Consider the following 16,164-nt stretch of genomic DNA (forward strand, 5'->3'; position numbering starts at 1 on the left):
AGTAAAGAATACTCCCTTTGAATTTGAATTTCTCCCCCTTTCTAAATGTCACATAGCTCCCCCTTGATGTATGCTTATTTTACCAAGGGAAGCATTAACCTGTAACATTTAAATCAAGCTTCAAGTAACAATGTTATTTAGCATATTTTATGATGCTAAATGCTTGATCTATGAGCAGTTTTAATTGATAATCAAAACTCATTTGATATCATAAACTGATTTACTGCTCAAACATTTACACACATCAAATAATTGTTGTTCAAAAATTATTCAAATATTTTTCCCAGACAGGATATCAGAGCAAAATTATTATGGAAAAAATATTTTGAAGCACACATGTTCTTGAAGCACACATGATCAAAACATGGCAGTTGTTATATTTTACATAGTTTAAAGGAACTGCCAAAAATATCAAGCATGTTAATCCAAGATAAAACAGAGTATTCAATATAAACATGCATTTTTATCAAAGTTAATTAACAACCAGTCATCCATGTAATCAAGATAAATGTATTGCCAATCATCACAAACTAAATGCCAAATGCATTTCCAGCAGCAGTAATCATAGTGAACCAAAAGCAATATCAAAATGCAATATCAAATGTATCCTTTTAACAAGGGTGATCATAAATTTTCAAACGAAAATTTCATCCCCTGTTTCATGTTCATCCCTGTTTTTCATTTCAATTTTCAGCACTTTCTCCCCCTTTTGTCATCAAAGGGGCACCTGCAAAATAAATGAAAACAACATACCAAACAGCAGAATATTTGTTTTCCACCAAAAACTGTGTACAAGCTCCAAAGGATTCCTAAAAGATGAAAATTTTAAGGATTTGGATCCTTTAAGACTGAATCATATTTTCACAAGGAAATATTTTTCAAACACCTTAATAAAATTCCATATCACACATGCATTTGAGCAAATAAATTTATCAATGATAATCAAAGCTCAAGTCAGAATTAATCCATAAAGTGCTCAAAAACAGAGCCAGATCAAAGCAAAACAAAACAGGACAATAAATCAATGAAACATAACAAAGCATCAAATATACAAAGAGCAAAATGACAGAGCATTCAGCAGCAGTAGCAGCAACAAGGAGTATTAAATGCTGAATGGAGAAAGAAGATTAGGTGGTTAATGACCATTAAGTTGAGTGGAGAGAGAGGGTTATGCACGGTGATCAACAAGGAAAGATTTTAAAATTAAAACTGAAAGGTTAACTCCTAGAATCAAGGGATGAGGAAAGGAAAAAGATTTGATTTGATAATAACCACTTCCAAAAATATTTGATGACAACCAAGAGATTTTGTGATTTTATTTTTCAAATAAAATGAGGAACTAACAAAACTGTCATGGTGGGGTCAAAGATATTTGGTGGGGCCCATGAAATTAAATTCTGCATTGCCTCCCCCTTGATCATAACCCTTCCATCATGCCCTCATTTTTATCTCGTCCATACCTACGAGACAAAACTGAACAGTATCAAATATTCACAAATTATCAAAAGAACTTAAATCAAACATTCCCAAACTTTTTCTCAATGTACAGAATCTGTCTTTACAGAGGGATTTTGTAAAAATATCAGCAATTTGGTCTTCAGATTTTACAAATTGAATATCAATAGTACCCTTTTGCACATGTTCTCTAATGAAATGATATTTTATCTCAATGTGCTTGGTTCTTGAGTGCAGAACATGATTTTTTGAAATGTTTATAGCACTCATATTATCACAAAATAAGGGTATACTATTGATTTTTAATTTGTAATCTTCCAATTGTGTTTTTAACCAAATTAATTGTGAGCAACATGCAGATGCGGAAATGTATTCTGCTTCAGCTGTGGATAAAGCCACTGTGGCTTGCTTTTTGCTTGACCACATATTGAGTGAGCTCCCAAGGAAGCAACACATGCCGGATGTGCTCCGTCTATCCACTCTATCTCCCGCATAATCTGCATCACAAAACCCTACTGCACAAAAATCATCAGATTTAGGATACCATAAGCCATAATCACAAGTTCTCTTAATGTATCTAATGATGCGTTTAACAGCTGTAAGATGAAATTCTTTTGGGTGAGATTGAAATCTTGAGCAAACATCCACACTTTGAACAATATCCGGTCTAGAGGAGGTAAGGTACATGAGTGAACCTATCATTCCTCTATACCTTGTTTCATCCACATCTTGGCCATCATCATCCTTTTCAAGTTTTGTGTTAGGATGCATTGGAGTACCCATTGATTTGGAATTTTCTAGGCCAAACTTTTTGATAAGCTCTTTTGCATACTTTCCTTGGTAAATAAAAGTACCACTAGGAGTTTGTTTAATTTGGAGGCCAAGAAAGAAAGTAAGCTCTCCCATTAAACTCATTTCAAACTCACTAGTCATGAGTTTTCCAAACTCTTCACACAAGGAAATGTTGGCCGATCCAAATACAATGTCATCAACATAAACTTGAACAAGGAGTATGTCATCATTAGATACTTTAATAAATAAAGTAGCGTCGGTGGTACCCCTTTGAAATTGATTTTCCAACAAGAAGGCACTAAGCCTTTCATACCAAGCTCTTGGAGCTTGTCTAAGACCATAAAGAGCCTTAGTTAATTTGAAAACATGATTTGGAAACTCTTTTTGTTCAAAACCGGGGGGTTGTGCCACATACACTTCTCTATCAATAAAGTCATTAAGGAAAGCACACTTAACATCCATTTGAAACATTTTGAAACCTTTATGGGCGGCATAGGCAAGAAGCAATCTAATTGCTTCCATTCTAGCTACCGGAGCAAAAGACTCATCAAAATCTATACCCTCTTCTTGATCGTAACCTTGGGCCACTAATCTAGCCTTGTTACGAACAACTTGTCCATCCTCACCAAGTTTATTTTTAAATACCCATTTAGTACCTGTTACCTTCTTACCATCCGGATGAGGTACTAATGTCCAAACCTCATTCTTGTCAAATTGAGCAAGCTCCTCTTGTATGGCCTTGGCCCATGATGGATCTTCAAGAGCTTGTTTGACATTGTTGGGCTCCATTTGTGACAAGAGAGCGAGGTTGCTAGGTTCGGTTTGCCTTTTGGTGGAGGATCTTATTGTTACACCATGAGAGAGATCACCAATGATGAAGTCATGAGGATAACCCCTCATGGACTTCCACTCTCTAGGCTTTCGGACAGGTGTAGAGCTTTGATGAACTTCTGGTGGTCTCACTGTTTCAGTTGCTCGTGCCTGCTCAGGAGACAAAATGGAAATGTCTCCTCTAAACTGACGAGACAAAACCGGGCTGACAGATTCTTCATTTTACACAGATTTGGGATTTTCTTGATTGGTTCCTGCCTCTTCACAATCTGAATCATTATCCTTCACAATACTGGGAATTAAGTTAGAATCACAAAAAGTAACATGTATGGATTCCTCTATGGTTCTATGTTCTTTGAGATAAACTCTATAGGCCTTGCTTGTGGTGGAATATCCAACAAACATTCCTTCATAGGATTTTGGATCAAATTTTCCAAGGTTTTCCTTATTGTTGAGCACAAAGCATTTGCATCCAAAAACATGAAAATACTTAAGATTTGGAGGGGTTCCTTTCCATAGCTCATAAGGTGTTTTCTTTAACCCTTTTCTAATGATTGTTCTATTCAAAATATAACATGCTGTGTTCACAGCTTCGGCCCATAAGAATTTAGGAATTTCATTCTCACATAACATGGCCCTAGTCATTTCTTGAAGACTTCTATTCCTTCTTTCAACCACCCCATTTTGTTGGGGGGTTCTAGGGCATGAAAAGTTATGAGAAATCCCTAAGTCATCACAGAATTTTTCAAAATCTTGATTTTCAAATTCTCTTCCATGATCACTTCTCAAATGGGCAATTTTCAAATCCTTTTCATTTTGAATTTTCTTAGAAAGGGTAGAAAAAGCATGAAAGGCATCATTCTTATGAGCAAGGAAAAGTACCCAACCAAATCTAGAGTAATCATCTACCACCACAAGACCATAGTGTTTACCTCCTAAACTTTGAGTTCTAGTAGGACCAAAAAGATCAATATGTAACATTTCCAATGGCCTTTTGGTTGAGATTCCATCTTTTGATTTAAAAGAGGATTTTACTTGTTTGCCCAATTGACAAGCGTCACAAGTAAGATCCTTGTCAAACTTGATGTTTGGAATTCCTCTAACCAAATTTCTTTTGACTAGCTTAGAAATTTGATACATGCTAGCATGTCCCAACTTTCTATGCCAAAGCCATTTTTCAGATTCAAAAGATGTAAAGCATGTTATATTTTGTTCCTTTAAATCCTCAAGAGTTAATCCATACACATTGTTGCATCTTTTAGCTTCAAGAAGAACATTCCCAGTTTTCTCACAAATAACTAAACAAACAAACTTCTTAAAAATCACTTCAAAACCCAAATCACATAGTTGACTAACACTAAGTAAATTATGTTTCAAGCCATGTACAAGGAGAACATCATTTATACAAGATGAGAAATTTTTACCCACTTTCCCAACAGCCACAATTTTTCCTTTTGCATCATCACCGAAAGTGACAAGCCCTCCATCATATTCATCAAGCTTTATGAAGAAGGCTGTCTTTCCGGTCATATGCCTAGAACATCCGCTGTCCATATACCACATATTTTCCTTCCTTTTGGATGCTAGGCACACCTACAAAACAAGCTTAAGTAACCTTAGGTATCCAAATCTTTTTGGATCCTTTTACGTTAAACTATCTTCTATGTCCTAAGCCATTGTAATAAAAAACAATTTTGTAAACCTTATCACCGACCATTCTTTCACCAAAAAAGCATTGAGTGGGAAAGTGTCCATTCCGATTGCATAGTCTACAAAATCTTGGAGTTGCTGTTTTGTTAAGGTAGGTGGGATCTTGAAATCTTGTATCATTAGAAGATGAAGCAATATTTTCAAAATGTGATTTTTCAGATTTATAGAAACCAGCCTTATCATAAAGAGGTTTTTGACTAGCCAAGATGTGATTCAGATTTTCGAAACTTTGGGTGAACTTGGCTAAGTCTTCCTTAAGTCTTTTAACCTCTTTAAGCAACTCTTCATTTTGCTTAAAACAATCTACATATGCAAGAACAAAATGATTACTTTCACAGCTTCTAACTTGGGCTCTTAACTGCTTATTCTCTTCAACAAGATCACAAGCAGTTTCGGCCTCTCTCACTTTTTCTTTTAAAAAACTGTTTTCAGCCTTAAGAATGGTGATTTGTTGTTCAAGTTCTTGATTTTCCAGCAGAAAACATCTTATTTTTTCAGAAAGGTGGTCTATCATCAGATGAAGATCTTCAGTGTTAGGATTATGAAAGACTACCTGATCTATGTGATCTGCCATGAGACAAGGCTGTGACTTGGTTTCGGATTCCTCATCATCATCATCCGAGTCATTTTCCAAATCTTCCCATGAGGCCATCAGTCCTTTCTTCTTTCCTCTTTTCGGCTTCTCCTCCTTTTTTAACTTGGGACAATCAGATTTGAAATGCCACATTTTCTTGCAGTTGTAACAAGTTACTTTGCTAAGGTCTTTCTTCACTTTCCTTGAGCTGCTGCCTTTGCCTTTAAGCTTCATCATTTTCCTGAATTTTTTGGCAAACAACACAAATTCATGTTCAGAGGAGTTATCACTGGATTCTTCATCCAGAGGGTTAGTTATAGAAGAAAAAGCAATTCCTTTCTTTTTTGAATCTTTTTTCAAATAGGTGTTTTCAAAAGCAAGAAGATTTCCTCTCAAATCATCAAGTGTCATGGAATCTAAGCTACTGCTCTCAGAAATAATTAAAGCTTTTGTTTCCCACTCTTTTGTGAGACATCTCAACACTCTTCTCACTAGCACAGATTCAGAATGTGTAATTTCCAGAGCATCTAAGCCAACAATGATGGCGTTGAACCGTTCGAATAGTTCATCAATGGACTCTCCTTCCTTCATTGCAAACATTTCATACTCTCTATTCAACATGTCTGTCCAAGTCTTCTTTACAATGGTGGTTCCTTCATGGGTGATTTGCAATTTGTCCCAGATTTCCTTTGCCGTTGTGCATCTTGATACCCGTCGGTACTCCTCGAAGCTGACAGCACAGTTGAGCAGATTAACTGCCTTAGCATTTACTTCTATCTTCTTCCTATCTTCCTCAGTCCATCTTGCTTCTGGTTTGAGAGAGACTACTCCTTCAGCACTTGTGGTAGTTGGAAATTGAGGCCCTTCCAGAATAATCTTCCAAAGTCTGTAATCCACTGCTTGTACAAATATCTTCATCCTCTCCTTCCAATAGGTATAATTTTTCCCATTGAAAAGAGGAGGTCTGTTGCTTGATTGACCTTCAGTCAGATTATAGGACACCACATTTGCGCCACTGTTTTCTGCCATGAGGATCTTTACTCCAAACTGCAAAGCTTGATCTCTTTGAGACCAAGCTCTGATACCAATTGATGGTTTCAGTGGCTAAGAGAAGGGGGGGGTTGAATCTTAGCCCCCTTTTTTTGTTGCTAACACTTGCTGAATTCAGAGGAGACTTTTCTGTTTTGGCTCGTCTCTGGACACGAGACTTTTTCTTTTATCTCGTCCCTAGTCACGAGACTTTTTGTTTTGTCTCGTCACTTTGCACGAGACATTTTTAGTTTTTGCTCCTGTGCAGTAGAAAACAGAAATGGAGTAGGAGAGAAGAAAGATTACACCCAGATATATCCTGGTTCAGCTGTTAAGTGCAGTGCAGCCTACATCCAGTCTCCATCACAACAATGATGGAATTTCACTATAATCAACCTGATTACAAACTGTAAAGTGCTAACCCAACTTACAAGGGGATTCCCACAGAATCATGAAACACAACATAGATGAACAAAGGAACTCTAAGACATCTATGACTTTTTCTTTTAATTTTGCACTCTCTGCCTTTTTCCGCTCTATGGCTTTTTCATACAAACCTCACTGTTTGCCTTTTTTCCATGAGACTCAAGACATGACAAAATTAAACAGAAAAATACTAAACATAATACATTGAAGGAGAAGAAAATCTGTAAGCTTAGGCAGCTCTGAGAATCCTGTGCCTTGCACTCTCACTGCTTACTTCTAACTCCTTGCTTCAACCAGTGGCTGTTCTCCCTTTTTATAGAAGAGAGAAGCCTCCACACTTGAAGCCAAAAACCCAAGCCAACTTCTTCTTCCTTCAAGAAACCGGTTCGGCCATACAGAGAGAAAAGAGATAACCATGCAATAACCAACATGCAATTACCTCTAGTCCTTCCTTGATCATCACCCTTCATCAATCCGAGCTCTCCATCCTTGGCTTGCTCTCCAAGATGGATTTCTGGCCCTTGATGCTTCATGATGATAATGACTTCATCTGCTTCAATCTCTGCCTTAACCATCACTTCGCCACTCTAGCTACTCCCTGTGGTGGTTAAACAGAATCAAAGACAAGCCATGCTTCAAGAATCTCCCTTGCTGGCCGAATCTTTACCTTCCCTTTTTGAGCATGAAGAGCTCAAGATAACCTCACCAAATCTAACCACATTTGGTGAATATCTCAGCCACAGCTCATTTTTATTTTAGTATGTTTTTTTGCCATCATCAGCTTGATGGTCTTGATGCATGCAACTTCTTCCTTTTCTTGGTTGATGAGCATAGCGTCCATAGCTTCCTGGACAAGGACCGAAGGAAGAAGAAGAAAGAGATGAGAGAGAATGTGAAGTTAAAGTAAAAGCAATTAAATGAAACTGAAACATATTGATAGATTGCTTTTACTTCCCTTGCTTTGAGTAGCGTATAGCATTAATCATAATGATTCCCTATCAAATCAAAGTCAAGTTCTCTCTCATGTTTCCAATGCTAGCTTATTAAGTTTTGAAATCCATTCTTAGCAAGCAATGGAATCCGTTGGAAAGCATGAAGCCTATTTGCTTTCTTAGTTTCGGACCAGGCTTGGAACCATTCATCACTAATAAGACTTGGGATTGTAGTATTGAAATTAAAGCTGGCCCAATTAATAACATTTGCTTTCTTGATGAATTTGATTTCGGATCAAGCATAGAGCACATGAGAAAGCATTTGTTTGGGCTTGCAACAATAATATTTATTCTGGCCCATTTAATAATTCAGCCTCATGGTATGAGAAACATGTAGCAAGGCTGATTATTGGGCTTAAACTAGAAATTCATTTTTCGGCCCAATAGAAAATCTGCACAACAAAATTATTAATTTAGTAAGTATGAATTAAGATCAAATTAATAATTTTGTAATTAAATATTTTAATAATGTTTGTTCATCATCAAAATTAAATAAGAGTTTTCCAAACTCATCAATTACTTTAAAGTATTATTTGTGGTATAAAAATACTAATTGATTCTCAATAAATTACTCTAATTAAGGATACATGGTAATATAATTAATTTTCTTTATCTTTAACTTTAAGTATTAAATGATATAAATACAATTCATTTAAAATCGAATTATATAAAATTCTTATTCTTTTACAACTGTTACGCTATATAATTTAAATATAGAAAATTATTCAATATCTATAAAATTAAGTAAAATTTCTAATTAATTATCAAAACCTGATTTAATTAGCTTTAATAAAATAATTTCTGGAAATAAAATTTCTAATGAATGAACGAATTGAAATTAATTTATAATAAGATTTATTCAAAAATTTTGGGTCTTACATATACCAAACACACATGAAGGAGTGACTTTTGTTTGTGAATGTCCGTTGTCATTTGTTATTCCATGTACCATGAGTTTTGTAGAGTTGCAAAATGGACTTTGTAATAACATTCAAAGTCACATTTTGAAAAGGGTGAACAACATTTTATACAGTTTCAAATGATGCCCATCACTGATGATGCCAGTATGCAGCAGATATTATGTATTTATCAACAAACCCGATTTCATGTGCCAATGATACAGCTGTACGTTGAGTTCGAACAACAGTCAGAATTGGGCGCGATCGGCGAGGAAGTCAATATTGATGAGCTCGGGGATATAGATTGGGAATCCTAAACATGACTATTATACTAACCATGATAACCATTTCTTTTTTTCGGAATCCTACACAGTATTCTATTATTAAACAATATTATTTATTATTACAAAATATTAGTCAACTATTAAAATTAATAAATTTTTTTACTAAGCAGTGTTAAAAAAAATTCCGTTTACTAAACCATATTATTATCATTATCATAAATGAAAAATAGTAATAAATCACTAAAAATTAATAATAAATTATTAAACAGTGTTATTAATTCTTAAAAATTAATAACAACTTATTATTACTATCATAACTAGTATTATAAACAAATAATAATATACTATTCATAATAATAATTACTCAAATATAACAATAATAATAACCATTTATTATATTATCATTATCCTAAACGGTATTCTATTATATATACACTAACCATCGTAACAATTTCTTTGAATTTCCCCCGAAACTTAAGCATAATAATAGCTAACAATAACAGTGACACTAACACTAACAAACCCAATAGTAATAATAAGGGTTAAGTATGGTTTTGGTCCCAAAGGTTTTCGGTCATAATCAAAACCGTCCCTCATCTAATTTTTGATTTAGAATCATCTTTAACGTTTTTTTCGTATTAAAATCGTTCTTTTTATTTTTTTTGGACAAAAATACCCTCATCACTACCAACACAATTACCTCCTCCACCACTACCACCACCAACACCACCACCACCACCACCACCACCACCACCACCACTACCACCAATGCCGCCGCCGTCCCCCTCCCCCCTTTCCCCTTCCCACGTCCCCTCCCCCTCCCCGTCTCCCCTTCCCCCCACCCCCACCCCAACCCCGCGTCCCGCATCCCCTCCCCCTCCCCGTCTCTCCTTCCCCCACCTCCACCCCCACCCCGCGCTCCTTCCCCCCACCCCCACCCCGACCCTGCGTCCCGCGTCCCCTCCCCCTCCCCGTCTCCCCTTCCCCCCACCCCACCCGCACCCCGCGTCCCCTCCCCGTCTCCCCTTCCCCCACCCCCACTCCCCACCTCCACCTCCAAGAATAACAGCATCAACAGAGAAGAAGAAAATCAACAAATCAACACAAACTTAACACAAGCAGAAACAGAAAGCAACAAATCAATAAATCAACACAAAGCCAAATCAACAAATTCAAGCACAAAACCAAATCAACAGAGAAACACAAAGCCAAATCAGAAATTCAAAGCACAAAGAAGCAGATGCAGAAGGCGAAGCAGGACCACCGGCAGCTCGTGGGCGACGGAGCGACGGCGGCTGGGTAGATCGGCGGTGGCAGGAACATGCATGAACGGCGGCGACACACACCATGCTGGGTAGATCGGCAGCTTGGGCTCCCCTTCCCGGCGACGCACTCCACGGTGGCGGCAGAAAGATACATGAAGGGAAGGCGGCGACGTCTTCCTCTGGTCGTGGTTCCGGCGGCGGCTCGTAGGCGGACCGGCGACGATGCAGGTGTCGGATGGTGGTGGCGGCTATGGCGATGGACTCCTCCCCTCCCTCCCGCGTTTCCTTTCCCCCACCCCTCCACCCCAACGCGTTTCCTTCCCCCCTCCCCCCACCCCAACGTGTTTCCTTTGCCCTCCTCCCCCAAAATGCGTTTTTTTATTTTTAAAAAAATTTATTTTTTTATTAAAATAGGGGTAGTTTAGGAATTAAATTAAAAATTTTATTTAAAACGACGATTTTAATACGAAAAAAAAGTTAAGGATGATTCTAAATCGAAAATTAGATGAGGGGGACGGTTTCGATTCTGGCTGAAAACCTTTAGACCAAAACTATACTTAACCCTAATAATAATAATAATAATAATAATAATAATAATAATAATAATAATAATAATAATAATAATAATAATAAATATTTATTTATTAAACAATATTATAATAATGACTAACAATAACAACAACGTCACTAATAATAATAATAATAATAATAATAATAATAATATACAAATAAATATATTTATCTATTGATCATAAAATTAAAAAAAAAAAATTACCCATTCAAGATGATCCAAATATTCAATAATGTGATTTTCAGGTCTAATAAAATTATGTACCATATTTTTTCAGCGTCCCTCAGTTGAACCTAAACCCCTTCCCAGTTTTCTTCCTCAAACAGCACAATGTTTTAACCCCTAACCTTCCCTTTCAGTATTTACCACAATCTTCACCTTACCCTCTCTTTCACTCTCATAGCACCATGTTTCACTCTTTCTCAACACATTGTTTTCCTTGCTTGCGTTTTGGCTTTTAAAAACATCGGTTTCACTTCCCATTGTATCCACGTGTCATGCATGCAAGGCTGTAGCTACCAAACGCAACTTGCGACTTGCTTTCACGCTGGCCAAACGCAACCTGCGTTTTGTGATACCCCAAATTGGTCAAACACATTGTTTTCCTTGCTTGCGTTTTGGCTTTTAAAAACATCGGTTTCACTTCCCATTGTATCCACGTGTCATGCATGCAAGGCTGTAGCTACCAAACGCAACCTGCGACTTGCTTTCACGCTGGCCAAACGCAACCTGCGTTTTGTGATACCCCAAATTGGTCAAACACATTGTTTTCCTTGCTTGCGTTTTGGCTTTTAAAAACATCGGTTTCACTTCCCATTGTATCCACGTGTCATGCATGCAAGGCTGTAGCTACCAAACGCAACCTGCGACTTGCTTTCACGCTGGCCAAACGCAACCTGCGTTTTGTGATACCCCAAATTGGTCAAAGGCTTGCTCCTGTCTGCATGCAGGGAGTCACAGGACACGTTTCGTTTTTTGGACTCTCCTCCCTGCTAAACGCATCCTGCGTTTTGCAGCAGGTGATTGATGTACGCACCTCTGCCATTTTCAGATGCACTCAAAATGTTACCTGTGTTTTACATGTTACTAAATTTTGCAGATTCACATTTTTAGATTACATTCCATGCAACAATATATGAGAACAACACCATTTTTACTTCCATTCTTTAATTAATTTATGGTAGAATTGTGTATATCAATAAATAAATATTATGCATATTACAAATTTTGATAAATAATATATTTAATTCATTTTAATAAAAAACTCCTACCATTTATATTAAATTACTTTTTTTCCCGCCAAAATATTCAAATCCCTTGCTCCTCTCTCATTGCTCTTCGACTCCATTCTCCTTCACCGAGCTTTCTCTCTCTTGGGTTACTCCAAAATACAAAAGTTCGCTCTTTTTAGCTCTGAAATCGTCGATGGCGGAGACCCAGAAGAGCAATGTGGTTGTGGAGGTCTTCGAAGAATAGGAGCTTGCGGTGTCTCTGGCCAACAAGTTCGCCTCTGAAAGAGGCGCTGTCACCGTTTGCTTGTGCGGTGGCTCTCTCATCAAGTTCCCATTTTGATGCATACCCACCATACAAAATGGAAGCAATTTCATTTAATTTGACGATTCTGTTGTAAATTTTTGAGATTAAAAATTCGGTAACTTTGGAGGTTTATGTCTGGGGTTTTAGGAAATTGCTGGAACCACCATGTGTTAATGTTAATTCTATTGAATGGTTTTGGGTGGATGAGAGGCCATTGGGCTAAGCGAGAACAACAAGAAGCCCAAGAATTCGCTTCAAGTTCATTAGGGGGACAAAAATTCAAATTTATTTTATTATAATTACATTTGATTTGTTGATAGAACTTAGAAGTTTCAGCCGATATATATTCCCTTGACCTAACCGATTTTCATTTCCACGGTGACCAAGTCAGCTCGAAAAGAAACTGAAAAGGCGAAGAAGAAAGAAAGAAAGAACGAACTGAACCTCTGAAACTGTAGCGATCCACAATGGCGAAGACCTTCAAGTACCTTATCCTCGGTGGAGGGGTTGCTGCTGTAAGCTCCATTTCTTCAATATCAGTTTTAAGTGATAGAATTTTGTTATGGAATTGTTAGCTGCATCAGCTTGAAATTAAGCCATGGCTATCGAAACCTAGTGTGAGTAGATCAGCACTATTATTTCACTACTTTCCCCTAAGAAATTTGGTAAAACGCAAAAAAAAAAAAAAAAAAGCGCTAGATCATTTATTTCACTTGCATTCTGTCTTATTTTCAGTTTTCGGATTGTGTAGTTGATATATTTTCGTAATTGCAGGGTTATGCTGCATGGGAATTTGCCAGACAGGGACTTGAGCCTGGGGAGCTGGCAATCATATCCAAAGAAGCGGTATCTTTTGTTTTCAACTGCACATTGCATCTCATATCGATGTTTAGAAATGTGTGATTTTCTCATTTATGATTCCTTCTCTTTTTTAGATGTATGAAATGTTTGTCGAATATATACACATATATTTCTCTTATAGTTTACATTTTGTAAATTGATACATCATGGACCTCTATGCCAGGAATTAAATATTACTTATTCCCTGTGGTTTTATATGTTCCAATAGAAATGATTTTCCTTTTAACTTACAAACCGAATTTACTAGAAGTTGCAATTTTTCTTTTGAACTATGACAATTGGTGAAGGAAGCAATATACATATTATTTTCTAGTATATCCTTCCTTAAGTGCTTTCTATACATTTTGTCTTCAAATTTTGTATTGAGTTTGTCACTTGAACCGAATGCAGTTATTTCTAATACATGTTTCCTTATTTTTCTTTTTGTATTTTTTTTTGTAGGTAGCACCTTATGAACGTACTGCACTAAGCAAGTTTTACCTTGATCCTGAGTGTAAGTTGTGATGCATTTTATATGTGCATATTCTCCCTCCGTCCCTCCTTATTTGATATGCTATAATTATCTTAATGTGACAATTGGATTTTGCAGTGCCTAATAGACTCCCTACTCTCTATGTTTTCCCTAGAAGAGAAATATTGCTTCCTGAGTGGTACAGTGAGAAAGGTGATTACTACGTTTGGTTCAACACAATTATTGGATAGTTGTAAGGATAGCGAGCCTTTCATGCCAAGTGAAAAGAAGAGTTAACTCGTAAAAAAAAGTCTTTAACAATGATTTTCCAATGCAAATTTAAATGCTTGATTGCAGGTATAGAGTTGATTCTCAGCACAGAAATAGTGAAAGCAGACCTTGCTGCAAAATCTCTGACAAGTGCGGGAGGAGAAACATTCAGTTATCAGATTTTGTTGATTGCGACCGGCTTAACGGTAAGGATCCTTGAGGATATGTCATGCATTTTAATCATTTCTTCACTTTTTTTTCGTCTTGCTAATACTGAAGATTTGTTTGCAGGTTATAAGGTTGAGTGATTTGGGTGTTCAAGGAGCTGATGCCAAAAACATATTTTATTTTAGGGAAATTGATGATGCTGATAAACTATATGAAGCAATTAAAGCAAAGAAGAACGGAAAAGCTGTTGTTGTTGGAGGTGGATACATTAGTATGGAGCTTAGTGCAAGGTTGAGATGCAACAATCTTGATGTTACCATGGTCTACCCAGAGCCTTGGTGTAGTAAGTAGATAATTATAACATTTTCTTTTCACACCATCCCATTTTATCTTTCTTTATATGTTTCTAAAGAAGGGCATTATAATCTGATGTTGCAGTGTCAAGACTTTTTACATCTGACATAGCTGCTTTCAACGAGGGGTACTATGCGAAGAAGGGGGTCAATATTATGAAAAGAACAGTTGTTGTTGGATTCACTGCCAATTCTGATGGAGAGGTATGATTGAACTCTTAATCTCAGTATGATTTCCTTTTAAATTTCAAATCAAGCTTGACATGATTTCAAACCACCATTCAGGTGAAAGAAGTCAAACTAAAGGATGGCAGGGTCCTAGAAGCTGATATCGTTGTTGTTGGTGATGGATTAAGGCCACAAACAGCCTTATTCAAGGGACAGGTTGAAGAAGAGAAGGGTGGAATCAAGGTTAGTCATACTATATCCATTTCTTAATTGATATTGAATAAGATATCATCTAAGAAATGATTGTAGTACAAAAAGGAAGTGACAGATGAATCTTTCATTGTTGATAATAATGTCTTTTTATTGTTGCTGCAGACAGATGGCTTCTTCAAGACCAGTGTTCCTAATGTATACGCTGTTGGTGATGTTGCTACTTTCCCCGTGAAATTATACAATGAGTTGAGAAGAGTTGAATATTATGAGCATGCTTGCCTATCAGCTAGAAAAGCTGTGGAGGTGAAAAACTTCTTCTCAAAAATGTTTAATCACTATGGCATCCAATTTTGAGAACATGAGTTGGTTTCCAAAGCTACTCAGTAGATCAGTACCCAAATGGAATTTTTTTTTTTTCATGAACTATTCTTGTCTATACTGTCTCATCTTGAGTAACATGTTTTATGTAGGCCATCATAGCTGCTGAGGAAGGAAAAACAGTTGAGGAGTATGATTACCTTCCATTATTCTATTCCCACGCGTTTGAACAGCCTTGGTGTTTCATCGGTGACAACGTAGGTGACACCGTGCTATTTGGAGACAGCAGCCCCGAGTCATCTTTTCCTAAGTTTGGGTCATACTGGATTAAAGATGGGAAAGTTGTTGGCGCCTTTTTGCAGGGAAGAATCGATGAGGAGCGCGATGCTATGGAATATGTAGCAAGGGTCCGACCTTCAGTCCAGAATGTGGATGAACTTGCAAGGGAAGGTTTTTCATTTGCTAGAAAAATAGAGAACTTTGGTTTAGAATGATACAACTCAAGGGTGATTGCATAGAATAAATTTCTGTACTGACTTCATTATACTTTGGGTTTATGCGGTTGTGTCATAGAGGAACTTTTTTGTATGTTTTATTTGATTTCTTATGAGATTGCAATGGATATCCCTTATTTCTGTGTTACTATTTATGTTTACAGTACTTGATATGTACATCTATGTTAGAATAATCCCCTCCGAAACAAAACTGAAAACGAATTGAGTTTGGAAAAAAGAACGTTCTGTTAGCGGATTGTGGGGCCATTCGTGAGAATGTTTGCATGGGAATTTTGGTTCCTATGTTTGAAACTAGGTATCAAAGAGCATCTGCATGTGAAATATTCCCCTGAATTATTACTTAAGTTCTCATTGCTTTTTAAGATTGTCATGGAGCACGTTTTCTTTTTACTTTTTTTTTGTCTCTTGTACCCAAAAACACAAAAGCTGAATTTTGATGACATGAGAATATATGATCGGATATCTATGAAAAATAGGTAAGTC

General features: G+C 36.9%; 1 protein-coding gene across 2 annotated transcripts; it reads left to right on the forward strand.

The window, feature by feature from the left end:
- Positions 1 to 12,144: 12,144 nt before the first annotated feature.
- LOC112744255 (monodehydroascorbate reductase) lies at positions 12,145 to 15,808 on the forward strand. Of its 2 annotated transcripts, XM_025793821.3 has the most exons (11): positions 12,145 to 12,366; positions 12,756 to 12,879; positions 13,139 to 13,210; positions 13,667 to 13,718; positions 13,815 to 13,889; positions 14,034 to 14,152; positions 14,238 to 14,457; positions 14,553 to 14,671; positions 14,753 to 14,878; positions 15,011 to 15,151; positions 15,319 to 15,808. In XM_025793821.3, exons 2-11 carry the CDS (start codon positions 12,832 to 12,834, stop codon positions 15,658 to 15,660), a joined length of 1,314 nt encoding a protein of 437 aa, XP_025649606.1. In that variant the 5' UTR covers positions 12,145 to 12,366; positions 12,756 to 12,831; the 3' UTR covers positions 15,661 to 15,808. The 2 variants fall into 2 exon arrangements, with proteins under 2 accessions (XP_025649606.1, XP_025649605.1); XM_025793820.3 differs by having other exon boundaries at positions 12,145 to 12,879.
- The last annotated feature ends 356 nt before the right edge of the window (positions 15,809 to 16,164 follow it).

This window comes from Arachis hypogaea, chromosome 14 (assembly GCF_003086295.3).
Source record: "Arachis hypogaea cultivar Tifrunner chromosome 14, arahy.Tifrunner.gnm2.J5K5, whole genome shotgun sequence".
Classification (NCBI taxonomy): Eukaryota; Viridiplantae; Streptophyta; class Magnoliopsida; order Fabales; family Fabaceae; genus Arachis; species Arachis hypogaea.

Excerpts from the sequence above, each read along its gene's own strand:
- LOC112744255 (XM_025793820.3), top strand. The coding sequence starts at position 12,832 with ATGGCGAAGACCTTCAAGTACCTTATCCTCGGTGGAGGGGTTGCTGCT. Across the intron at positions 14,458-14,552 it reads CTACCCAGAGCCTTGGTGTA|TGTCAAGACTTTTTACATCT; the intron begins GTAAGTAGATAA and ends CTGATGTTGCAG. Across the intron at positions 15,152-15,318 it reads CAGCTAGAAAAGCTGTGGAG|GCCATCATAGCTGCTGAGGA; the intron begins GTGAAAAACTTC and ends TGTTTTATGTAG.